General features: G+C 39.8%; 1 protein-coding gene across 2 annotated transcripts in view; it reads right to left on the bottom strand.

Moving 5' to 3' along the window:
• NOX4 (NADPH oxidase 4) overlaps positions 1 to 25925 on the bottom strand; it is a 110206-nt gene extending 84281 nt beyond the window's left edge. For both annotated transcript variants that reach the window (XM_086614256.1, XM_086614265.1), the window contains exons 1-8: positions 25869 to 25925; positions 25005 to 25100; positions 14092 to 14202; positions 13022 to 13106; positions 12271 to 12368; positions 9766 to 9793; positions 6769 to 6841; positions 2232 to 2312 (exon numbers count right to left, since the gene is read on the bottom strand). In XM_086614256.1, coding sequence (XP_086470382.1) covers positions 2232 to 2312; positions 6769 to 6841; positions 9766 to 9793; positions 12271 to 12368; positions 13022 to 13106; positions 14092 to 14202; positions 25005 to 25100; positions 25869 to 25925 — 629 coding nt within the window. The remainder of the gene's footprint in view (positions 1 to 2231; positions 2313 to 6768; positions 6842 to 9765; positions 9794 to 12270; positions 12369 to 13021; positions 13107 to 14091; positions 14203 to 25004; positions 25101 to 25868) is intronic.
• Between the last annotated feature and the right edge of the window lie 449 nt (positions 25926 to 26374).

The raw sequence follows: 26374 nt of genomic DNA, 5'->3' as shown, positions 1-26374 counted from the left end.
CAAAGGCCTTATTCTCAGCTCCTATGAACCAGCATAACTCATTTAACTCCACAGTAATACCAAATTTGGATCAGATGGGGATCTGGCTCCAAATGTTTTATATGGTTTATAGATCCTTACCTTGGTACTAGAAACATCAAGCTTCTATTTTACATAAACTACATTTTGTTGCTGCTATTACTGGCTTAAAATACAGATAAATTAATGTAGATATGCACCAAGCCTTGAGCCACTAAAATATTTGAAAGTCACGTTGCAAGAAGTACAAAAGCAACAAAAGTCTTTAGGGATAATTCTCTCAAAGATTCTCCCCTCCCTTTGGGTAGGGATGAAGAACAAAACAATAACATATGACAGACAAATCATGTCACTTTATATACTGCTGAGGAATGCTTGGCTACCCTGAAGAAGAGGATACTATAAGAACATACCCATAATAGTTTGAAACAAAACAAGAATCCAGGAATACTATGGAAATACTCGAAAGGAAAGACTCCCAAGACAGGCAAATCCTCACCCAATCTGCCTGCACAGTTCAGCCACAGGAGATGCCTTGCTCTGTAAAGTAACTGGCCATGCGTCTACCAATCTCTAAGACATGCCATGCAGGAGTCATTTGAACATTTAAGCGTGGGTATCTAAGCTTCCTTTATTCTCAGAAGGGATCTTCTAATCAATATAACCAATGGAGCCCAGAAATCAATCCAGCTCAGTTGAATGTAGATCTTTGTAGCAGCAGGTCAGTGGAAGCATCCTTCAGGCTCCACTGACTGTATTTATTAGAACTCATTAGACTATAATGGGAGAAAGACACTTAGAAAACATCTAGAGACCTACATTTAGGCATCCTAAACTTGAACTAGCTCCCACTCTCCATGACTCATTCTTCTCCCACTTTTAACTGACACTCGGTTCTTTTAGATTTGCACTGAACGACTTTTCAGTTCAGTACTAAGGAGGCTGTTGTACAAGAAGATGTGTGTTTAATGCTTGGTGTATTCTTGCAGCCTTGGTTTGCAAACTTCTCCAACTAGACTTCTTCCTTCGTGAAGCGGTAACATGGTTAGGAATACAATGGGCAAAGGATAACACAGTGAAGGAGATGAATGAAACTGAACATGAAAAAAACTCCGAAGGCAATCACTTGAAGAGATTGCCTAGGGAGGTTAGAGGATCTGTCACCAGATGTTTTCAAGAAGTTAGACAAACACCAGTCAAGAATAATTTTGCAAAAGTTGTTCATCCTTGCCCCAGGATGGGAAGAACAGGTTAGATCCATCTTCCTCAGCTATGAACAAGAGCTATGGCACAGCAAATAAAAAAACACAATAAAAATACAACAACAACAACAAAAAAACACACACAAAGAACTAGAATTGTATCCAGGAGTTTCAAATGCTTTAAACTCATTATTTCACTTCACCAGATCTCAAGCTGTGTTTGTTTTGTTCAACAACGTGTTCCTACTGTGATCTTGCTAGCCCTAATTACCTTTCACTGTTTACTTTCAGCAGCAGTGCTCGGTGTCGCACAGGCATTCCAGCACTCCATGTTCCAGTATGTGTTTGAAGAAACAAACCATGTTCAAATGCACTTTCCCTTCCCTATACCACTCTCTGCATCTACATCCACGAAGGAAACTTCAGCGATGTTAAAGGACCAGGTTTTCACACTCGTGGAAGCTGCTTTACCTTGTGGTAGAGCTGGGCTTGTTTGTGCCTGACACGGACCTGACCATCACCTTCACGGCACATGAACATCGGTCTGATGTTTGTGAAAACAAGAAGAAAAACTAGTAAACTTTGTATCAAAGCAATGAGAAAGAGAGAGGCTGTTCCTTCTCTCTCCTTAGGAGTCAAAATGGAAGGTAGAGAGGAAAGAGAAAAGGATGAGGAACTTTGCTTCACGTTCTCCTCTCAGCAGCCGGGTAAGAGGGGACAGAAAAGGAAGAATAATGTTTTCTTGATTTCCCACTGGAAACTAGCAAAATGGACAAGGAATAAACTTGAAAGTGAAGAGGTTTGTGCTAGCTGGCTGTAGTAACACACAATCCTCCAAGCTACAGTCTGAACTTTATTTAAACAAACACCTGTTGAAAAACTGAAGAGGAATGCATCTTGTCAAGAAGCTGGCCCATTGTGCACGAACGAGCTCAGGAAAGGCAGCAACCAAGGGAACTGCTCTTTCTGGTTGTGCTTCAGGAAAAGGGACAGTGTTTTCCATTTACTTACCCCGAAACATGCAGCATCAGCAGCATATAGAAGACAAAGAAAAGGTTGTGTGTATACCAGAAGATGTCATAGTTTGAAACCCTGAAAAGAATAAACCATGGTTCAATGCTGTTTTGCTCGGATGGAATCACCGCTAATTAAAAGCAGATCTGTGCACATAGGACATCATTATACACCATGTAGTCACGTAGAATAGTCAAAGTCCAGTATGTATTCCTACAGGCACACAATACTTGCAAGCAATTAAGTGTTGAGAAGAACAAGCAACTAGCACAGAAGTAAAAAGACGAGAAGAGAGATGAAAGACAAGGAAGTACAGAGCCAGCTGAAGAACTCTTCCTAAATTAGAAGACTTCACTGCTTTCAGAGGTCCTACTTAGTCTCTATCAGATCCTTATAGCTAGAATAGTTCTTCAGCCTCCAGGCTCAAAACTCAATCACTATACAGTGAGTGTCTCCTTGCGTTCTCCCTGCCCCAATACAAGGCCACGGTGTTTAATGCCTCACTACCAGTACAACATACAAACAGGTAGTGTAGACAGCAGCAGAAGGGCTGGTGAAAAAGGTGAAAGAAACTTGTGAGGGTGTGGAATGGAAGGACATACAGGAGACAAGGGAACTAGAGCAAGGAGGCAACAGGTAGGAGAATTTTCAGGGCAGGAGGCATACAGTGAGGCTCTAGGACTGATGGTCTTGAGCGGAACAAGAACATTACCACTGTGCGGATCAGGAGAGGTGAAGGGGAAAGAGAACTCCTTTCATCAGTAGTTTGTTAGGTAATGTAAAAAGAACCAAGACCAAAGAAAATATCCATCTGGAACTGTTTTCTGTTAAGCTTGTTTGTTCTTTCTTGAGTAAAATGGTCACCAAAAAACAACAACAACCAAATGGTTAAGAAAATATTCTACTTCATAGCACACAAACACACCTCTCACACTACACAGCATGGTAGGAGAGTTCCTTCCAAAACCAAAAAACCTATCCCCATTCAGAAGCCAAAACAACTATTAAATAAAACACAACCTTAACTCTGAGAACATAATTGAAGAAGCTACTTCTCCGACAGCTAACTTTTTTCAGAATTTTTTCCCCTCTTACAGCCTTTTACATAAACAGCTAACTACCCTTGCCTCAATGGGTCTGAAACATATACTGCATTTGTTTCTTAGTTGTTTCCTTTCTCAAGACAGAAAAAATAATATTGATGCTCTGAGAATCACTAAAATAAAACCCAAGGGTAGTTCTAAGGAACCCAGCAAGGGTTCACATTCCCTTCATCACACCATCCTTCCTCCATTCATCACCACATTAACACTTTTTCCTCCCTGAGGCTGCTCAAATCATTTCTAACTACCCACACTCTGGTAGGCATTTCCATGCAGTCACTCGTCAGTATCTGTAAGGAGTTGTGGGAGTTTCATCAGTAAGATGAAAGTAAAGGATGATGATGTGGGGAGCAGAAGCGCAATGAGAAGGCACAAAGTGAATAACATTTACCTCCAGACCCAAAACAGGTCTTGGAGCTCTGGTTTAGTTTGGTACCTTGCTACAATACCAAAAGCTTCACACTGAATTCATTTTATTGGATCTAGAGCACTTTTTTCAGAATTTCAGTAATCGAAAGTCAATCCCAGCTTCTGATGTGCTGTTTTCAACAGCTAATTATTATTGCTGATTAAAATTACTGTACACTTTTTGTCTGAATATGTCTAAACGTCAGCTTCCAGCCAGTTGAGCATTTTATTCTTCTTTCAGCATTCCTGTAGATACCTCTACTATAAAATCCTGGTTCCTCACATGTAGCAAGTTCCCCTAAATGTAATCAAGTCCTCTTAACTTCACCTCCTTAAACTAAAGGGATGGAGACCCTTGAACCTCTTACCATGAAGTATACTTTCCAGCATTTTAACAATTACATATTTCTTACTTGCATCCTTCTTAAACTGTGTCCTACACATACATACAGTACTTTAATACACTCAATCTTCCTACTGCTACGTATATATTTTCATAGTTCTTCAGAATATTTATTACTTTCTTTAGCTTCTTCTTAGGGCTTAAAATAGACATTATTTGCAAAATGAATGCATTTTTTAGTCCTGAAAATTTGACATTAAGTTGAATATTTAATGTTAATTTTGGTTAACCTGCTTTAGAATTTTGCAGGTGAAGACTTGCAAGAGTTAACTTTCTGAAAAATGCAAGGAGAGATTGCCATGCTTTCAAGGGACACAGTAAGCAGCACAGCTTTGGAAAAGTATTTTTAACCCTGTTACAGCTAGTTTTGAGAAGGAAGATACACGTGCTAGTTTAAAAGGTGAATTGAAGACTGTGATATTTGGTTACAAAAAGAGATGGCATTGGAGGAGCTTATATTTTAATGTTCCTTTAAATATATGATTTCCGAAGTCACTAGTACTTGTGTTCAACGGAAATACCCTTGAACAACATTCATTTGAAAGTTGGCAGAAATGTCAACATTTATTCACAGGATTTGTCATATTTTCTAATAACTTCATAACCCTTCCAACAAACAACTACTGAAGAAAACACATTGGTCTAATTCTCAGGTGTGACATGGCAAAAATTCAGAAAATTTTTCAAAGAATACTCACTTTCCCCTTTTAAAACATTAGCAGCTAATTCAATCCTCCTAATACTTATTCACATAGCTTACTGAACAAGTAAAGGCACAAAAATAGCAGGATAATCATGCATAGAAAAATTTCCGGAAGAACATATGAAGGAAGAAATGATTAAGCAGGTCAGTGTGCAAGAGTGGATTAGGGCTGGAATCCAAGAGAGTATAATAGTCTCTGGAATACTTTAAAGAAAGCCCAGTTTCAGATAGGCAGTGAACATTTACAGTTGATTTTCCTAAGACTACAGCATGAGCTTCCATCATAAAGCATGTGAGAATCCACAGGGAAAGAGATTGAAGAGGGACAGAAAAATGCTCACAGACGCTTGTTTCCTTAGAAAACACATTCTAAAGAAAAGCTTGAGCCATATGCCTGAGGGAAAAGCCAGGATAAAATTTCTAAATAAGAATTACTGTTAGAGTAACAGGAGAAGCAAATGATCTCTTAAGGGCTTTGATTCTGCTGGCTAGATGGCAGAAAGATGGGAAAGCACTAGTACTTACGGCAGTTGAAGAAGGAAATATCAAGCATTACCTTGGAAAGATGGAAATCTTTGTTGCATGAACCCCAAAATTATTATTTCCAAGAATATGTGTGCAACTACATATATTTTCTTAATTTTTCCAATCATTAATAAATGCTGTTCTTTTTTTCTAATTTATCACAGCCTTGGAGAAAACAGGACTTTGTTCTGGCTCACTGCTGCAGAGTGAAGTAATTGTTTTATTTTTCCGCCTTTCCAAAACTGGCTTTCTATTGCAAGTAGAGCCATCTGCATGGACTATGCAATGTGCAGCCATGTCCCACATCTTGCGCAGTAGCTTCATCCTGCACTTCTGTAGCCTACAGCTCCTCACAACAGTCTGAACCCTGGAAGTGTCTTTGTCTACAAATAGTGCACAAGTATCTGCTAAACTACTTTCTTCAATCAGTGTCTGATAACATTGCTACTCAGGAAAGATAGATTAGTTCAACAAAGTTCAGAACCACATATCTAGCCCACATCAGTGGAGCACCATTAATGTTTGAAGAGATGGAATTAAAATATCCTCCAGTGTTTGCTGAATTGAGATTAAGTATTTACATAATCAGTCTTTGAATTCACCAGAGACTGCTATAAAAATCAAGGAGGGGTTTTATATGCTTCAAATGCAGAATCCAAGCCTTAAAAAGGCTACAACATTGGGCTAGATCCTCCAAGGTACCAGTCCCTCAAATGTACCATAATACGTGTTCAAATAATGTTGGTGCAGAATGTGAACACATTGGAGGACCGAACTTTTAGAAATCCCTGCAGCTACTCTGAGCCAATACTGCATTGCTGTTTCAAAATTATAATAGATATTAAAAAGAATGTATCTGACAACCAGAAGCAGAGCTTTAAAAAAAGCAACATTCTACTTACGTAGCACAATTCTGCTGCCGTTTGCTTCACTGCTGGGTTTTTTGTTGATTTTTTTTTACAGTTTGTTGTTACAATTAATTGGTGAAAATAATTAAGATAAAGATATCATCTTATTTTACTTCCAGTGGACCTAATTTATGCATTGGACAGAACTTTCCACATGCTTAGTTTACTGCCTCTCTGTACAAACAGGAAAAAAAGAACTATTTGAATTTTTAAAGGTCTAGATTTTTAACAGAGCGCATTCCTCAAACGACATTTGTCTCTGAAGGTAATTTATTCAGGTTCTGTAATTTTTTGAACACAAAATTCACTGTGCTAGTTTACCTGCAAGTTAGTAGGAAAAAATAGAGAAAAAACCTGGTATTCTTAACACTCATTTAAATACTTCTTGCCTCATATTGCATTTATTCTTCATTCCCTCTAATCAGTATGAGAATATGATTACTCAAACAGCATTTTTCAGCATAATGATCGGATTATGTCTTACCTGATGGCATATGTAGAAGCTGTACACATGAGGAATAATACTAACACCATAATGACTCCAGTCAGACCTGGAACTAGAACAGACATAAGATAACTTACATTTGACCTGTGAAGAGGTATACTTGTCTCCTATGACTTTCTAAGAAAGTGGAAGTTATTAGACATACAAATCATGATTCAATCAGACCCTTGAAATCATGATTCAATCAAACCTTTGCATGTGTTTACCTCTTGAAGACAATTCATGTAGCAAACTAGATAGGAAAGAAGAGCTGTTGCGTTATTTCCCACCTTCCCAGAGAAAACTGCCCTTTTCCTTGCATTTCACCACGCACCACTAATTTCCTATTAGTCTTTGCTCCTGTAATCTTTTGCTCATGACATTTGTCTCTAAGCAGGTAACCAAGAACAAATCCTGTCAATTTGTTTATTTGCAAGGCTGACTGTACAAGTTTCTATATCTCCTTTTTATTCCAAATCCTAAACTCTGTTGAACACAACAATTAAAAACCTGGTCAGGGACAGAATTTCAAGCAAATCAATTTCTGTGCAAGCTGTCGCTACAATTGTTTGCCAACCCATTTCACCCTGGAACGAGAAAGAGCCTGAAATTACTCTCCATGGCATTGTATCATGCTTGAAATTGTTGCCTGTACAGCAAGGTCTGTGAGAGTGATCTACAGTCAGCATTTGAGAAGGAAAGGTTAAAAACATTAAGGATTGAGTTCATCTGCTCAAATGCGGACTTGTATCAGAACTAGTCTATCCTCAGCTCTTTATTAAGTCAAAGGAGAGAAACAAGTATTACTATAGTATGATTCATCTCATCCTAAAGTAGAATTCTGCTCATAAAGTACAGTAAACCATCAGCCTAAAGATAGATTTGAAAAATCCCATTAGAAAAATGACAAAACCACAGATTTTAATGGTCCAGGATCTTTTACAGGATCACATCCTACTGATAAGAACAAGTTAATTTTTAAAATAATCGATTATGATTTTAGAGTCTTTAGCAATAGAAGCAATTTCAAATCTTATCTTTTTATAAGCATTTCAATATCCATTTGTTGAAAAGTCTGATATCCAAAATCTGATACATCTCAAATCACTCCTCAGTTTTACAAACTGTAGGAAAAATCCCGGTCCTACAATCAACAGAAGTTTTGTCATGGACTGCATAAGAAATGTAATTTCACCCCTTCATGGAAAGGTTACAATTAAAGCAGTTGCAGTAAAAAATGTACATTCCTTCCATTGCCTCCTTCTTCATTTCTTCTTCCTTAATCTAATTTGATGTGTAGTGTGCCATCAATCTTCCCTCTGACACAAATACTTCCACTCCAATTGCAGTACAGCACTTGATCCAGCTTCCTACATTGTCATACAAGCCACAGGTCTCCTTTTACATCCAGTTCTTTAACTCTCTTCTCCATCAAACTGCAAACATGAAATCACCCACAGCCTCACCCCAATTCATCAGTGCTTTTTTAGTGTTTCCTCTCCTCCCTGTCTCTCTTTTCCTCCACTAACTATAATCGTAAATACCTGTTCCTCCCACATTTAGCCTCATGCCCTATACAAGGAGATTCTTTCCTGGACTGATCTGAAAAGCCATCACACTGTAAATCCTTCCAACTCCTTATTCCTTCTCTTCACTGTGATTTAAAAAAAAAAAAAAAAAAAAATCAGCCAATATATCTAGCTCTGAACTGTTTGCATATTTGTACAGCTCCCAGTGCAGCAAAATCTTGGTCCCTGTCTGGGCAATCCCACCACACAAATAATAATTGTTAATCACCCATTGTTAGGATGGGAAGTGATCTGAATAATTTTAAATTGAAGATGACTTGGAATCACTGCTTTTTGAAACAGTGTGCACAAGCTTTTGAAAATGCAGTATTCTCCTGGCTGTCAGAGGGTAAGAGGTGTCCCACCTCACAGGTCCTCTGCTCATGTAGAGAGTTCTCAAAGTGTTCCCAGAAGCTGTGACAATATTTGATGGGGTCTCTACACTCATTCTTCATCCCAAGTCCTTCTCCTTGATCCAAGATATTAGATATAACACTAGCTGTTTGTTTTGATTCTCTCTCCCCATTGTTTTGATTCTCTCTCCCCATTTTTAACTCCCTCCTCCGTGAGTTACCTTCAGGCCCCCACCGTTGATTCACTCACTACATCAGTTACCAAACCTATTTCCAGCTAGCAGTTAACTTATACCTCAATTTTTATCATTTCACTTTCTCACTTCCTCTACTCTCAACTGACCTAAACCTTGCTTAGGGTGTTTGGAAAGCCCTTTCCCACAGGCTGCAAATTCTAGTAAATTTATTGGGATTGAGAGGTCTAGAACCCCATTTATTGCTGTCCAGACTAATTCCTTTAGACGTTGCTCTAAATGCTACCAAGTTGGGATTTTCGCATTTGATCCAAAAGAGTGAAAGAGAGATGACCTCAGAAAGTACCTTTGCCTGCTCGTGAAGCACTACAGCTCAGGCTTGTGCCTGCCCCTCCACACCCATATATTGCTCCCTTCTAAATTCCTGCACCAAAAATGCCTTTGCTTATTTATTCTTTATGAGCGCTGAAGCCCGATTCCCGTGTAACAGTTTAAATTGCTCTGAAGTCAAACTAACCCTTAAATAAACCAGCTGAAGCAAGAAGACCGCTTTGTTGTTGCGTTTCTTTTTCTAGAAATTGGATCATTTAGGAATTTGGTTTTAATATTATGCAGGATCTCTGTTTGAAACTGATGATTTTCCACTGACTCATCTGTACAACAACAGCTTTGAAGATGCTGTTCATCCTACTACAAGGCTTATGTAACTCCTCCCTCCTGACTATTGGATAAGCAAACCTAGGTTATGTTAACAAAATAATACATCTCAACCTAGCTGAGATACGACAAATGGAGCATGCAAACACAGGATCAAAATGTTCTGCCTGGAGAGTGATGACGAGAAGCAGCAAACTTTCTCATTCAGTTTTGCAACAGACTTACCAGTAGCAAAAAGCAGTTTCCTCGGGTCCTGAAAAACAGAGAGGCAAAAAAAAAAGTCAATATATGTGATTTTACATCCATATGAATAAGGTAGTAATAAAAAGTAGCTTATAGAGCTACATGCTCAATGGCATAAGCAATCCCTAAACCTGGTGCAGGAATAGATTCGGTAGCAGTTTACACTGCCTGCAATTCTGCATAAACTACACCTTTAGCCTTCGTATTCCCCCAATGAAGACAGTTCTGATCTGTTATGAAAAATTAGGATCCAGATAATTTTACAAATAATTAATTTTTGAAAGTCTAACTTTCCTCAGTTACATCACACCTTTGGGAAGACAGAGGAGAGCAGGAGAGAGAGAGAGATATGGAACTTAAATGAAAGACCAGCAGCGAGCATTTTACTGCCAGTTACATCACCAAGAGATTTGCAGTGGACTCCAGTGAAGCAGGACTGAACACAACAGAGTTGACAATATAAGGCCAGATGTTCCCTGTGTCCTTCACCACATGTGAAAGGAAGAGGGAATATGTCAACCTCACAGGAAACTGCCTCAATCCCCTTGAGTCCTTCGCCTCGTGAGGTTTTGGTCTTCATTGCGGAGAAAAACTTTTTTTTTCTTAAACTGCCAGTAAAATGCAGTGAGGGGAGGTGAGCAGTTTTCATACAGGTCAGGAAAAACGAAATGTTTTTCCCTCCCTCTGACCTTATCTGCACCCAAATGTGCGACCCACGTACAGAAGATGCCAGCAGCACCCAGACTGCCCATCACCGTTAAAAAGCAGGCTTAAGTGGAATTCAAGCTGTTGTGGTTTAGCCCATCCGGCAGCTCAGCCACCAGAAGGTCACTCACTCACTCCTCCCCCTCAGTGAGGTGGAGAGGAGAAAAATGTAAGAAAAGCCCTGAGGGTCCAGACAAGAAGAGGGAGGGATCACCCACCGACCATGGCTCCAGGCAAAACAGATTCAGTTTGGGGACAAATCAATCTAATTTGTTAACGGCTCATTCAGAGAGGATAACAAGAAACAAAGCCAGATCTTTAAAACACCTTCCCCCCACCCCTTCCTTCTTTCCAGGTCTACCTCCTCCCCCAGCGGCGCGGGGGACTCCTTACACTCTTTTCCCCTGCTCCAATGGATCCCCTCCTCATGGGACAGTCCACAGACTTCTCCAACATGAGTCCTTCCCACAGGATGCAATCCTTACCCATCAGATTGCTCCAGCGCGGGCTTCTTCTCTGCAGAGTCGCAGCCCCTCCCGTAAACCCAGCACACAAGCACAAAAGTTCAAGAGCTACTAGAGTACTTAAAATCTGTGAGGTTTTGATCCTAGAGTTACGAAAAACTTATTATCTCCATTTTCTCTTCCTGAATTCTTATGGCTGCTTAGCACAGGCTGCCATGCACACCTGGCACATTCTTGCCTGAGGCAAGCTCCTGCTCATGTTCCTGATGAGGTTAAGTCTATTAGACCACTCCTAACACACGCAGACACTTGAGTTCAATCCAGAACCTCAGCACAATAGTTGGTGTTGGCATGTCTGTCTGCCATAGAATAGCTCAGTGATTAGATCATTCACCAAGGGAGTAGAAGACCTTGGTTGTTGGTCCTTATGAGCCTGGGCTGAGTCAAGCTCTTCTTTTCCAGGAAAAGATGCAGCTGGGATAGGGTCACTCTAAGTCTTTCCTAATGAAGCTGGTAGAAAAGAATTGCAGACTTGAGACTAGAATGAATATAAACAAGAGAGAACTTGATTGTAGCCCAAAGAAGAAAGAGTTCTGGACTCTGGTCTTACTCTTAAAATCTGTAAACATCGCTCCAGGGCCAAATGCACAAGCAAGCACCTGGAGGCGGGACCAGGACTGTGGAATGCACCACAAGAGAAGTCATGCAAACAAAGTATTTCGTAAGTAGCAATGAACTTCCAGCCCAGTTCATGCAGATAACCAATTCCACTCTTAGCATATATACTATAGATCCACTGCAGTTCAAAACCACAAAATCAGTCTCAAATCTCAGTATGTGTCACATAGCGCTACATTCTAAACGTTGCAAATGCAGAATGTATTTTCCCAAAACAGCAGCAGAAGTGTCTGAATCAGGTCCACCCAAGGAACAGAAGGAAGAAGAATAGAATAGACTATTTTAGTTGGAAAAGACCTAAAACCATCATCCAGTCCAACTGCCTGACCAATTTAGGGCTGACCAAAAGTTAAAGCATGTTGCTGAGAAGCAGAACAGACACAAGGTGAAAGGACTTGATGACAGCATTCTCTACCTAATAATCCAATAGGTCTGAATCCTGCTGACTTAAACAAAGTGTTTAATACATGCTTTGTCCAAAGAAAGAAATAAAATCCATATGATGGTGAGTTTCCAATGCACAAAATCAGCAGCACTACATAGATAGTAGGATGGATCACACAATGGAACTGGACATACAAATAAGCATATATTTAAATTATATACTTAAAAGTAAAATATAAAAGGACAGTTGGCTCACCTCACCGCGATAGTGCGCTGCATTTAGTGACAGAAAGTCTTCATTGTAATTCTCAGAGAAGTTAAGAGCATTCACCAGATGAGCAGCAACATGTAAGACTTAAAAAAAAAACAGAGTAAAGCTGAGATCCATAAAAAAAAAGAGAGGTAGATGTTTCCCTGAAGTCAAGAAAAGTGGCTACCCAGATGCCAAGCTATAATCACATCGTCTGCATGAGACGCATCAGGGAGTAAGGAATTATTTTTCTAAAGTAAACCACGTTGTGGACATTCATGGCAGAAAGCTGTATGTATTTTAAGATTTTTTTAACACTGCAGCAATTATTTCCATACTGCAACGCTTCAGCTCGGAGACAACATTCAAAGGTGTCCACCAAAGAATATTCTTCACCGAATTGAGTATTTGTCTCTACCACTCCCTCTTCTGCAGATATGCCTGTTGCACCCTGCTTCCTCACTCAAATTGTTTAAGTACAAAGGAGGGTCACTTGTAATAGCAGATTTTGACCTGATCTCATACCTGTCCTTTAAGAAACTGGAATTTTAAGAAAAGGCTCGGCATTAGAATGCAAGCCCATGTGTTTAAAGGAAAAATAAACCAAAACCCACACAGATCCAAGACAGCATTCACAATGTAAGGCAGGGAAGCACAGAGCAAGACTACCCCCAAATGTACCGTACAAGAAAAACCACAAAGAACTGCTTCAATGTGATTCCTAAATACGCTGCTGCTCAGCACAGTAAGATCTCACCTGAGAAGAAGCATATTGTAACGCCACACGTCACATGGAAAGTTTTACTTTTATCTAGCAGCCTTCTGGTTTTCCTGCTGGCAACCTAATAAGAGAAGAATTCAAGCAATCGCTTCTAAAACAAAGCAAAGAAAAAAATACTAACAGCAACTGAGGTGATACAATAGCAACTTCAACTTTTATTAGGTTTAACACCCTTGCAAGCACAGTAGCTGAATTTAAAAACTACAAGGTTTCATCAATAAGCCAATTTTGAGGTCTTAATGAAGGAATTACAGTTGGATCTGTATAACAGAGATGTCAAGAGCACATCAAGTCATGTTCCTTCTGGCCTTAAAATTTAGGAATTCCAGCACTAATTGTTGTAAGCATTCCTAGCTCTTTAGTGAGCAGGATCAGAAGGAAAGTTACACTTGCACATATATATACATCTATAGGCATCAAATCTTATAGGTACTTTCACATGATGGAAAGAACTCATAGGTTCAATTTGCAATCATCTAGAAAACACAGATGTCCCTCAAAAGCATTACTTATGTTTCTGTAAAAGCAACTGGTGAATCACAAACAAGAAAAAACCAAGTATTGTTTACTGAATACTGGTACAGAAAGCAAACCCTCTTAGCTTTGCTAGAACTTTTTTCTCCCATGATAACAAACATATCAGGTGGGGTATTTTTATTTGAAGTTCTGTCATCTCCAGTAGGACACTTCTGGTCCTGCAGAGAAAAAGTTTTTTGCTCTGTTGAATTCTATCAGGACAGCAGTAGAGAAGACACAGATGTCTTTTATATTAGAGTTCTGAAGGAAGGAGGAGACTTCGTCTGGCTGCAGTTCCACAGCCACTCCCCGCCCTTCAAAACTGTGTTGAAGACACCTTCCTCACAAAAAGCCCAATCAAACCAGACAATGTCAGCCAAGGCCTTGTCTTCAACGGAGTCATGAATCTAGGCTGAATGTCTGGTACTTGCACCATGCAGGCACACACTGTATGATAAACAGGAATATAACAGATTTATTCCTATTACTTTTAGGCTAAACAACTGATGCATTCTGAGGACAGTGCTCACCTTCTGAGATCCTCGCAGGAAGGCCAAGAGAACGCGGCACATTGGTAGAAGGACCAGGCAGCAGTTGAGATTGAGGACAGATGCTGAAGCTCTGCTAACACACAATCCTAGCTGAACAAATACAGCAAGAGTTAGATTACAGGGAGAAAAGACATTTTAACAGTTCAAGTGTCAGTATTCAACCTCCTTTTCTTCGCCGTGAAACCGAACGGTGCCCATGCTCTCCTGACTCATCAGAACAGCGGAGTTTCATGATGTGCTGCAAAAACCACTGTGTACACAGCCTGCTCTCCTGTTCTACAAGGGAAACAGCTCTCATCTTTACATCAAAAAATTATTCAAAATTAATTTTGTCACCAATAATGTCAGCAAATAACAACTGTCTAGTGAAAGAACCAACATACTCATGAGTGCTCAAAGCCACGTGGAACAAAACACATTTAAGACAATAGGTGTCCAAAAAGAAATTATTATCTGCAAGGAGACATAATTAAATAAGAAAGAGCGATAAATACTGTGAAGACACTAGACAATCACTTAAGTAAAGTGCAACGATTTTCTGGTAAAAAAGCCAGAAAAGATGTAAAAAATATATTGATTCAATTAAACTGAAATAACAAGGACTGTTATGGAATTGTCACAGAACTCCTCATCCTTTCATACTATGCAGTGCCATATTTGGACCTAAAGAAAGTAGGTTTTCTTCATTTTAACTACTCAATAGCTGGGAACTGTAACGAAACCCAATTTCACTAATGCTTTCACTGGTATATTTGGAACTTACATAATTAGAACAAAAACACTTGTCACATAAATGAACAAAGCACACATTAATGTCATAACCCTGTATTTTTTAATCTTATTATATTCTCTCATTCATTTATGCTTTTTAAAAAGTTAGCAAAATGCCATTGTTCTCCTAGTTATTAGGTTGAATTACCATTTTACTAGCTTATATAAAAGATGCTTTTAGACTGTCAACAGATTTCTGGAAGGATATTTCTTACAATGTTCTCTAAACTCCAAGTTTTTCAACTCCTGAAGAAACTAATAAAAAACTATTACAATATTATAAGTTAAGTTAAATACTGCAGAGGTATGTGAATGATTTGAACAGTAATAAAAATTACTGAAGATTTATTAGTTTTGGGGTTTTTTTTTAAATTTTATGTCAAAAAAAGAACATTTGTTATTTCTCAGTCAAAAAAAAATTCATCAGTGAAACATTATATTGATATCTTTCCTATCAAGAAGAAACAAAATTGGAGAGAAATAAAGAGGTTTTATTTACTTAGAAATATATTTTTTTTACCAAAATTAGTAGAAAATGCTTGTAATCTCAAAATTTGTAATTGCTATTAGTTGTTTTTTACATGTCACAGAAATGGACAAATATAAAAACTAGTAAAAGTAAAGTAAACAAAATAACTGGACTTCAGCATGTCTAGCAAGATCACAAGCACAACAGTATGTCAGCAGCTTCTCAGTACCATAAAACATCAAAACTGGCTGCTCTCATGGTTAGTAACTCCCATGTAACCCACCTTCTCTGCAGTACATCTGGGCACAAAACCAGTGGGCAAACAGAAGGTAAAGATGTTCAATCTACCCGAAGCATCAAGCTCTCCACCTCAATCCTGTTTCTCTTCTGGATACTTTACATTATCTAGTTAGTCCTGAGTGCTAAGGACCTCCTCACCAGACATTATCAGCTTCCACAGAACAAAGTAGTGATAAAGGCACCTTCTCTCAAAAGTTGCTCATGAGAAATAGGAGCAATTACCCCACAAACCGTGCTCCACCTTGTTCTCTGTCACGTAAACGTGAGATGCCTGGCAAACATCCTGGGAGCAGATCTCACCAAAGTTACACTGAGAGGGACATTTACAACAGAGGCATCTCTAACTCACTGAACTACAGAAAATAAGACTAGAATGAACCACATCACTTAATTCTTTCCCACTCTCCAGACCTCCTCCACTATTTCTTCCAAAGCACTCTTAGTCCTTTTTTTCCTTACATAAAACCTCTCTTGCTTCCATTTCATCTGTTAGTTCACACTCTGTTCACATGCATCATGAGAGATTATTCTTGCTACTTTTCCCTCAAGTCATGTTTTTCACACTTTAGATCATCCTCTCCTCTCTCCTCTAGACTCTCCCAACTGGTCCAGAGCCCAAGTGCAATGACTACAACTGAGCACCAGTTACAATGGCCACAACCTAAGCAACTGAGCTGAGATTTTACTGAATGCTGATATCACTTTCCACTTCAAAGTATGATTTAAAAAAAAAATAAATGTGAACAACCACAATAAAATTTCTGTATCTTTGCCCACTGTAGTTTATAGTGACTTTAGAACATCATAAATATTTTTGGAATATCAGATAAAGTGGCAATAACCTTGAAATGATTGAACTTAATGGCAAGTAAAATGTCTTTATAATGTGCCATTTGCATATACAAGACTGTATTTTCATTAATTATTATTCCTCTAAAGGGAAGCTAAAAATGAGTTATACACCTCATAAAAGCAGTAACTTCAAAAACACGGTCATTAAACACACATAAGCATTTTTATTAGCTTGCTGATGTGCTACAGTGATGAAATGAGCATGATTTGAAAAACCCAAGAATTATGTAGAACGAACATCATGCAAAACCCAGAGGTAAACTGAACCATTTTTGTAGCTCTTGACTAACACCCAAAAGCTGAAAAAAAGTTGCAATACAATTAATAAGTAAAACAATTTGAAAAATTTAATAATTTCTGTAATATGATCTATATTAGTTTCTCAAGAATTTATGTTGTCCTTGAGTTTAAACATAAAACAGGCTTGATATCAGTTATCTAAGACTTCTTTTATCAGGCACAACTATTCTTACAAAACTTCAACAAAATAGTCTAGTATGGAATAGTCTAGAATAGAGCTAATTCTATACTGTATGGTACTAAAGAAATGAAATAATTTATTGTAAGAATTAAATAAAATGTCAAACAATTTAACTGGTACAAAAAATATGAATCAGCTATGATGAGTAGAAAATGCAGCCCTATTAACCTTCCTTTGTATTTTTCCAGCACACTATTTAACAAATAGTGAATATTCATTCATAATGCAATTACTATGGAAGAATGCCCTAACACTAATTTGAATTCAATGCTATCAGCCTCTGAACAAAGAAAAAAAAAAAATATGGAGTAGGAAATGACTTCTCCAAATACGCTGTACACTTCTAGGAAAGTGTGATTCAAATAGTTTTCACCAATGGTTCATTTAAGGTTTTATTCTGAAGAAATAAAGTTGTGCAATGTTTGCTGCAACAAGCCCATGACCAATTTGAAAACAGTGGTAAAGAAACATGTTTAGCAACGCACAGAATCGCGACTCATTCAAGACCCAGAAGAACAACAGAGCACTAAGTTTGCTCTTAACATATATTCAAAGGCTAAAAATATCCCCATGAAACTAATGCTTTCCAAACGGTTTCCCAGTGGTCTCTTTCTTGACTTCCTGTGCATTGCCTGGGTGGTGTAGTAACACATCAAGGCAGTGCATTGTTGAATTTTTAAACAATAGTAGATTTTTCGCTCCAAGGCAACTCGCTGGCTCTAGCAGGGAATACATATCCTTATTAACTAGCTAAGAAATGAGAGAAACATAATCCTCTTTTCTTCCTAAGATTATCATTGTCTTAAGGAAGGGAAAAAAAAAAAAAAAAAAAGGTTATTTTATATTAGTAGTGCATGAAATTGCTGCAGGATCAAAAAGAGAGAAAATAACCCTCCCAAAATCTCTGCTGGACACTCTCTCATCCACTGTTGCTGGTATCAGACCCAAGCTTTTGACAACCTCCTGTACTCTGCCTACCCAGTACCATACATGCTGTTATCCCATTTCATGGAGAGGCAAAGAGGCATAGAAAAATTAAAGGATTAATCGAATTCACAGAGGAAATCTGTGGCAGGGATAGTAGGGAACTGGATCCACTACAAACTCAAATCCTAAAAAGTAGGCTACATTTTTTTCTCCAGACAAATATAAAGCAATCACCATATTTTCCTTCTGTAAAGCAGCAGAAAAGGACTCCAGAGAGATAGTGGGAATGTATTTTCTCCAGCTATCCCTGTCTGATGTATGGTCCCACAGGCATCAGGATGGACTCCTGGCTACGCTCATACAATGTGCAAGTAGGACAGAGAAGCAGAGTCAGTTCTCGTTGCTGCTGGGGAAACGAGCTTTTCTGCAGTTAGGTAAATGATTTCAGTGCTAGGTTGAGGCCTAAAGCAATTTACTGGGTACCACAGAATTTCCCAAAGTTCGTCAGTTATAAACACAGAGATGAACGTTACCTGCAACTGCTGTGCTCAGAAATCTAATACTCAGTACATGGTTGCGAAACACGTTGGGGAGCAGAACACAGGAAGACTTCAACAAATATTGTCTCATTTCATTTCTAAGCTCATCGTGTAGAAAAAAACAAAACAAAACAAAACAGGAGAATACCGCAAATCCTTCCATACCCAAAAGCGATGTGTCTCTGGTTCTCAAGTCTTCACTATCTGCAAGCAACAATCCTGAATAGGTCCTGGTGCAGAAGAGACGTCACACTTCACTCTCTCCCTGGAGCTTTGAACCTTTTCAATCTTCTACAGTTTAGGCAAACTTGAACAGTTGTGAGAAGACTCATAAGCCACATGCTGCCCTGGAGACACAGGTCACAGACCACCTCCCCAAATCAGTACAGGAGCAGCTAAAAATATTTATTTTCGTACGTGAGACAAACTGTGCTACACAATGTGCCTCCTTTTGACTCGACTTCCTTTTCTTCATAGACGAGTTTCAAGTAACAAGAGAACAGATAATCTAAGATGAAGGACACATATAAAGTGTTCAGACAGCAATTATTCTCCCTGGGCCTGCCAAATCTGGCTGGAGATCTAGTAAAAAAAAAACAAAGCAGCTGAAAGGAAAACACGAGGGTAGCAGAAACCTATCAGAACATGTGAAAACTTCCTACAGAAGTTTGACTTGGTTTTGTTCCTGAAGATGGAAGGTTTCAAGGACTCTGTATATCCCAAACTCATGTACTGCAACCCTTTAAAAATTATTTTAAGACTAAGTGGTGTCATATTTTGAATCGCATTTGAAAAAGTATATTAAGTATCTAGAAAAACCCAGCGAAAACAGCAATTCTCTACACAGAGAATTTAACAGTAGCCCAATTCTCTATGCTAATTCAACTTCAGTCTTCTGCTCGCATATATGAATCAGAACTTGGATATAACACTATAGAAAGGGAGAAACATCGGGAGTGGACAATGGCAGCAATATTTTTCGCTCTCTCATGAGGTATGGGTACCTCCCCTGCAGTACTGAGAATCAATGTTCTCACCGTTCACTCGTAACTCACCAATCAGCCATTCCTTGAAAGTTTTCCTTCTCTTTCTGCCCACATATTTAGGTCATGTTCCCACTTTACACAAAGTACCTTTTTGTTAGATGTACTCCTCCTTCTGCTTACCTCAGTCATGCAATTTGAAGAAAGTAACTATCCTGATCTGGAATTCAACATTAGCATCCCACTTCTCTGATAATCTCCAGACAAAGTATATTTACTTACAAGATTTCAGACCAAATGTTCATCTTTATTAATCTATACATCAGTTAATCTAAACTGTTATAATCCTGATCTCAGGAAATACAATTTTAAAAATACTTTTGTCAGTGTTGCTGAGTTACAGGTTTCTTTTTGTGCAGCAGAATGATGCACACACAGATTGGATGAGATCTCAAGTTATGTTACAGATTTGAGTGTTCCAGACTCACCCTTTTTCTGTAGCAACATCAAAGTGTGACAGCATTGTATATATTAACTAGCAACAAGAGCCTGAATAGTTGACCCTACAAAATGCTACATGATCTAAACTCCACGAGGTCAGTCATGAATCAAGGGATTCAGGGTACCCGAGTCCCCCAACACATTCACAACATACCACAACTCATGGCCACAGCAAGAGGTTGTTTATTGTCATATTTGTCACAGTCACACAAAAGTGATGCAACGTCTGCTACTAAAGGTTTCCTTTATGTTGAATTATTTCACCTTATCACAATGCAGTAGGTAATCTGATGTGTAAAATCAGTCTTCTGGAGTCTAATGAAGCTATCTTTATTTTAAGACCTGCCACTGTTGGACTACCATGGGAGCCCTGCGATAATACATAATATAATGAATAATCAGCCAAAGAAACATTTTAGCCATAATTCAGTTTTGTTCTACACAGAGTATTATGCCATGACCATCTTAGAACAAGGAGCAATGGTGACTAGAAGACTATTTTTAACACAAGTCTACATGATACAGTAGTGAAAATTTCAGTTAATCATTTGAGATGTACCTCTACTAATTGAACCTCCACTATTGACAGTTTCATAAGAAGTTCTGCAAAGGTAGAAGTTCTACCATAAAAGCTAACAAAATAGACATCCTTCACAGGGCTATTGCCATTTGAGCTAAAAAAAAAAAAAAAAAAAAAAAAAAAAAAGCAAGTAAGCAAACAGAAGAACTATTGGGTGCAAAACCCAAGCTCTTCAATGGCTCATAACTGAGAATAATCTCAGCAATGATGCTGAACTGTGGGATGTCCAGGAAGGACAAAGTGTTAAAGGGAAAAATGTTTTGGCAAACAAAAAAAACTAGAATGAGGCAAATAGAATGCAAGAGATTTACTTGCAAATTCAAGGGGACTATCAAGATAAGGTTTTGTGAATTAACACTCTCATCCTTCGTTAGGGAATCCTGCAGACATATATAGAGCTTCCATAGCAACATAAATGTATTCTTAGATATTTTTTCTGCATGGAACACCCTGAAGAGCAAATCTCAAATAACGTGGTTACAAGACAATTAAATATCAAAAACATACTGCATTAAGGAAAATAAAGGGTCAAGATACATAGCTCCCTTCAATGCTCAGATGTCTGGGGGAAGCAGCCTGCAGAGCAGTAACATAAGGATCAATAAAAGCAGAATTTGGCCTCAAAATCTCTATCATTACGACAAACTAGCAGGGAGACAGATGCCAGTTACTGGAGCATCTGGAACATATTCCAAGCAGTTAATAAAGATGACATAAATGTGATGCATAGTACTGCACAGTAAGAAGGCAGCAACTGTATTGATAAAAAAGTGAGGAAGCACTTTTCCTTTCAGTTCCATTTTCAGTTATTCAATCTTTTCCCAAATAGACCCTTCTGAGAATGCATTTTCTCCATTTTGCTGTGAAATCCAGAAGCTTATCTGGGTTTGCCTACAGGGACTAGAGAGCGAATAGGGAAAGGGAGACCTTTTATGCCATGACAAAATGAGCCCAATGCAGTTTCTGTTCATGGGAAACTCAAACAACAAGAAACAGGTATTTCATTTAATGCTGTTAAAAGTAAGATTTAAGTTCTAGAATAAGGCCAGTACTGAATTTAGAACTGAATTTGTTGGTCAGATGCAAGCAAACTTATTGGGAAAATACACAGCCAAGCTAATGGGAAGGGAGAAATCTTGAAGTCTGCAAAGAAATTAATCATCTGGACAATTTATCTGACTGAGCAGACACAAAATCTTCAACAACAGATTTTGGAGTCTCATCAAGCCATTTATGAATCTTCCTTTCTGCAATTCCTGCCTACTACATCTTGTAGTACCTATCATGAAGATGAGAACACTCCTTTCCTCTTTGTCACACTCTTATAAGAAATCCATGACTGTTGGGTGTTTCCCAGCTTTTTCTTCTTTAAGCAATGTAAAACCACAAGTTAACATTTATTAAATTATGAAAAATTGAGATTATCTGAATCATGTTCCAGAACCAGTTGCAAGGAATGCATTCACGTGGCAAGACTGCGATCTGCAGTGTGTTACAAGCAATTAAGTACCCAAAGGGATGGTACATCAAGGCAAAAGTACTGGGAAGAAGTTTTCATCCACTATGTTCTGGTTGAACTTACACCACAAGAATCATATAACTACAGAATTATTCTGGTTGGAAGGGACCTCGGGATGTCTCTATTCCAACTTCCTGCTCTAAGGAAGTTCAACACCAAACTCAGACTAAGCTTGCTCAGGGTTTTTGCCCAATTACGTTTTGAAAACCTCCAGGGATGGAAATTCCACAGTGTGAGAATGGTTGATGAGACCATGAGTTCATGGTCTCATCAACAGGACTCAAACTGAGCAAAGCAGTGACAGTGTTCAAGGCCAGGCTGGATGAGGCTTTGGGCAACCTGGTGTAGTGGAGGGTGTCCCTGCCCATGGCAGGGGGTTGGAACTAGATGATCTTTGAGGTCCCTTCCAACCCTAACCATTCTATGATTCTAGGATTTTATAATTTGACAAAATATAAATTTACCCACTAAATTTTGTAGCATAGAATAGGTTGATTAACCTCCTCCTAGCACATCAGTGCTTTTGATTTATTTATTCTCTTTGCACCTCCAGGACACCAACGTGGCAGAGTTGACTACATTCAGGATATTCAGTCCAAGATTTCATTTCGTATCACAATTTGATTTCCTACAGCAACTATTCTTGCTCTCCATCCTGTTACTCGGTAAACAATAAAATTACCTGTGGTAAATCTTTCAGTGCTGCAAGTGTAGAAGTTCATAAAGAGATTTTAGGCTACCACAGTATATAAAGAAAAGAAAAAACCTTCTTAGCAGACCTCACTGAAAAACAAGATAAATTCTTTTCATTCAAAAAATATCTTTTTTTTGACCTTTTTTTTTAACTAGCTGCAAAGAGGAACCAATTTTCATGAAAGTGGTCGTAATAAAAGTTCATTCTGTTAAGACAAAAATAAAAATCAACTGTTGAATTATAAATTAAGAACTTTCATCTCAACCTCACCATTTTCAAACATCAAAAAATGGCAAACCGAGGCACTGCAAGCCACTCACCCATGTATGGAACAGAGAGGAGACTGGTTATGGAGATGGGCCATGAGGTGGCCAGTGTGTAAACCAAATAAAGTAGAAAAACAAGAGGAGCAAAAATCCCCATGGAAGGTAACAGCAGCTGTAGTATGGATGTGCTTACTCTGTTTCCTGAAGAGACTAAAACTGGATTCAGTTTTCCCAACCCTTGCAAAACAATCCGTATGACTTACATACACACACACAACTATATTGAGGAGAAGGGAAAAAGCTAACTTTGGCATCTAAGGATGATATTTAGACAAACTGTAAAAAGCAAATCGAGAGAATGTTTTACAGTCTTTAATGCTTTCGAAGTTTTTTAACTGGTTTCAGAGCTTTGACCAAAAGTACCTTTTAGACTTAGCTCCTCAATTCCCTCATTTAAAAAAAAAAAATCTCTAAACTCCTTTGGTATTTTTTCCCACAGTTGCAGGCAGTTAGACAAAGTCAAACACACAGCCTCCTGGTTCTCATCTTCTGTCCAAGACGAGGAATTTGTTGATTGAATCCTCTCACATGTTCTGAACACACATTATATTACTTTGTATGTGTCTTTCACTTTGAAGTATAAGAAAACCAAAAAAAAAGTCCAGACGATGAGCTGGTACAAGGCAGATGAGTCTTCTGAATTGAGAGGAACTTTGCTGATTGATACCAGCTGACAATCCAGCCCAACATGTTGACCCAAGAACATTTGCTTTATAAACAACCCACTTGTTCTGCCAGGAAAAACCCATTTTCAAATGGATGCACTGGTTTGCAAAGCCTTTAGAGACTATGGTAAAATGAAACGTGTTTTCACACTTTTTCTGTCAAGAAAGTCATGATCATGAAGGATTTAAGTATTTTCATTCCCTTCTTTTTGCACTACCTTTGCTAAGATGCATTTCTTGAACACATCTGAGTCAGTCATAAGAAGAAAAAAAAAAAAAAAGAGAAAAAAGTATACCAGGTCAACTTACTTTCAAGCAAGTTCACAAAAGCTCATGGAACTGGCTAGCTATGGCAATGATATCAATCATATGAAAAAATCTATCCCGGATCCACCAAAGATAAAACCCTGAGGCTCTGCAGCAGGTTAGGATGTGCATCATCTGTGCTTTAGCCCCATGCCAACTTTCCATTGAAATCCATTCCTGAGTATGACATGGAGTTACAAAGCATCACGTTATTCATCCACTTTTTCTTAGATTCTCAAATTCTGACCAACCCTAGAGCATTTGCCAGAAAATTGTTAATCTTTAGTGTATCCCTTGGTTAGAAGTCATGTCAAACCACTGCAACAGCATAGCTGTGGATAACTTCACAAGACAGACCTGTATCTCGCTTCCTCAATATCTTTTTTAGATTCTTCTGGTGGTGGATATTATCCATGCTAAATTAAAATAGTAAAATCTTCACTAAAACATTCAGATTCCAAGAATTTTGTTAGAAAACAAAACTAAAATTACATAGATTACAATGATTTACACGAACAGCAAATCTATGAGGATGACAAAGACTGAAAAGAACTAAGACGTATCAAAAGAACTCCTTCAGCAACTATGTATCACAATAACTGGATTAGAAAGGATTTGCCATTGCAAGCCCACGAGCTTGGCTAACATTTTGATGACAAAAATTTGAGCTCCAGTCATCTGTTGAGCATGTTTGTGTTCCTGTGAGCCTGTCTGCAGCTGAGAACACGGAGAGGGAGGAGAGGAGGGGGAAGGATTGCTGCCCCACACTTGACCGGCTCCGTTTCTTCTCAACACTGTTCACTTTCTACTCCTGAACAACTCTCACTACTATGCCAGTAATTGCCTACTTGATCACTCCCTATGTTGCAGAGTTAACAGGCACTTTGTGTCATCCTTGATCAGTAAATGCAATTCTGCACCTTTCCCATTTCCCAGCATCCCAATTTCCAGGGCAAAATGTAATGTCCGGGTCACTCACCCCTAACATCTGATGCAAATAATAATACTGCAGCCCTTGATAATAGAGCAGGAAGGTTTTCCAGAAGAGCCCTATGTTGACGGAGAGCCAGAAAAGCTAAAATGAAAAAGAAACAAGAGAACATAAGTGAAAGTTACACGTGCAAACTTTTCAGTCTTAATTTCATTCATAAAACTCATATGCCTGTGGTGTCATAAACATAAGTAAATGGAAGGGGTAAACAAATTTCAAGCATTTGGCATAAAATATTTTTAAAATTAAAAGGAATAGCCTCTATGTGAGACATTTTGCCTTTGACTGAACTTCACAAAACTTTTACCTTTGTGACTTAAGACAACTGAGAGGTGGCGGAACCCTCCGCCTACAAAACGCTGCTCGAAATCTTTAGTCAGATATCGCAGTTTTAGACCCATCGCATAAAAAGTAGCAACAGAGAGACAAGGACAAAGGCGGGGCGAACTTGACCTCTAAGAAGATGCATCTTCACCCAAACTTTCCCGAAGCGGTTCTAACAAAGAGCAGGCACACGTACAACGTGCGCCGGGTCCCAGCAGGACACGGACGCCCGCGCTGTCCCCGGGCTGGGACACACACGTGTCCCTCTGCCAGCCGCACGCCGGCACGGGGGCACGGCACAGCCACACGCGAACCCCGTCCTGCCCCGAGCACCTCCCGCCGACCCCGGCCGGCACCTCCCGGGACAAACCGCCCCGACCCCCGGGGCTCCCCGGTGCCCCACCGGGCCAGACCCGACCCGGGCCGGCGCCGGCCGCCCACCAGCACCCCCGCACCCACCTCCCCAGCGCTTCCCCGCAGGTCAGCCCCTTCGGGGGGGAACCCCCCGCCCCGGCGGCAGCCCCCTACCAGAAAAAGGTGTTTGCTGCCCTCATTGACCAGCCAGCTCCTCCAGGACAGAGCCATGGTGCGGGACGCCTGCGGGGCAGGACCTGGGGAGGTGGGGGGGTGACGGGCGGGCGAGCCCTCCTTTTCAGCCGGGCCGAGCCGGTCCTCCCCTCCCTCTCCCCACCCCTCACCCCCCGCCCTGTCTTCCGGCCGCCGGGGCGTTGCGCTCCGGCCCCGCCGCGCCGCGCTCGAACCGCCTTCCCCCCGGCCCGGCCCGATGCGGCCACCGAGCGCTGCCCCTTTGTCTGCCGCGGCCGCGCTTTGTGCGCGGCCCTGCCCGCGGGGCTGCCCGGGACCCGCAGCCCAGCCGGGCCGGGCAGCGGGGGCGCCGGGGGCTCGGCAGGAGCCACGCTCGAAGGGGCTCGGGGTCGCCGGTGCCTCTGCTGCGGAGTGATGCGGCCGGCTCCGCGCAACCCCCCGCCTTGAAAAGCGCGAATCCCGACAGAGAATCCCGGCCGTGGGGTTCC

The sequence above is a fragment of the Tauraco erythrolophus genome, chromosome 1 (assembly GCF_009769465.1).
Source record: "Tauraco erythrolophus isolate bTauEry1 chromosome 1, bTauEry1.pri, whole genome shotgun sequence".
Lineage (NCBI taxonomy): Eukaryota > Metazoa > Chordata > Aves > Musophagiformes > Musophagidae > Tauraco > Tauraco erythrolophus.
This window is presented reverse-complemented; position numbering and strand designations above follow the sequence as displayed.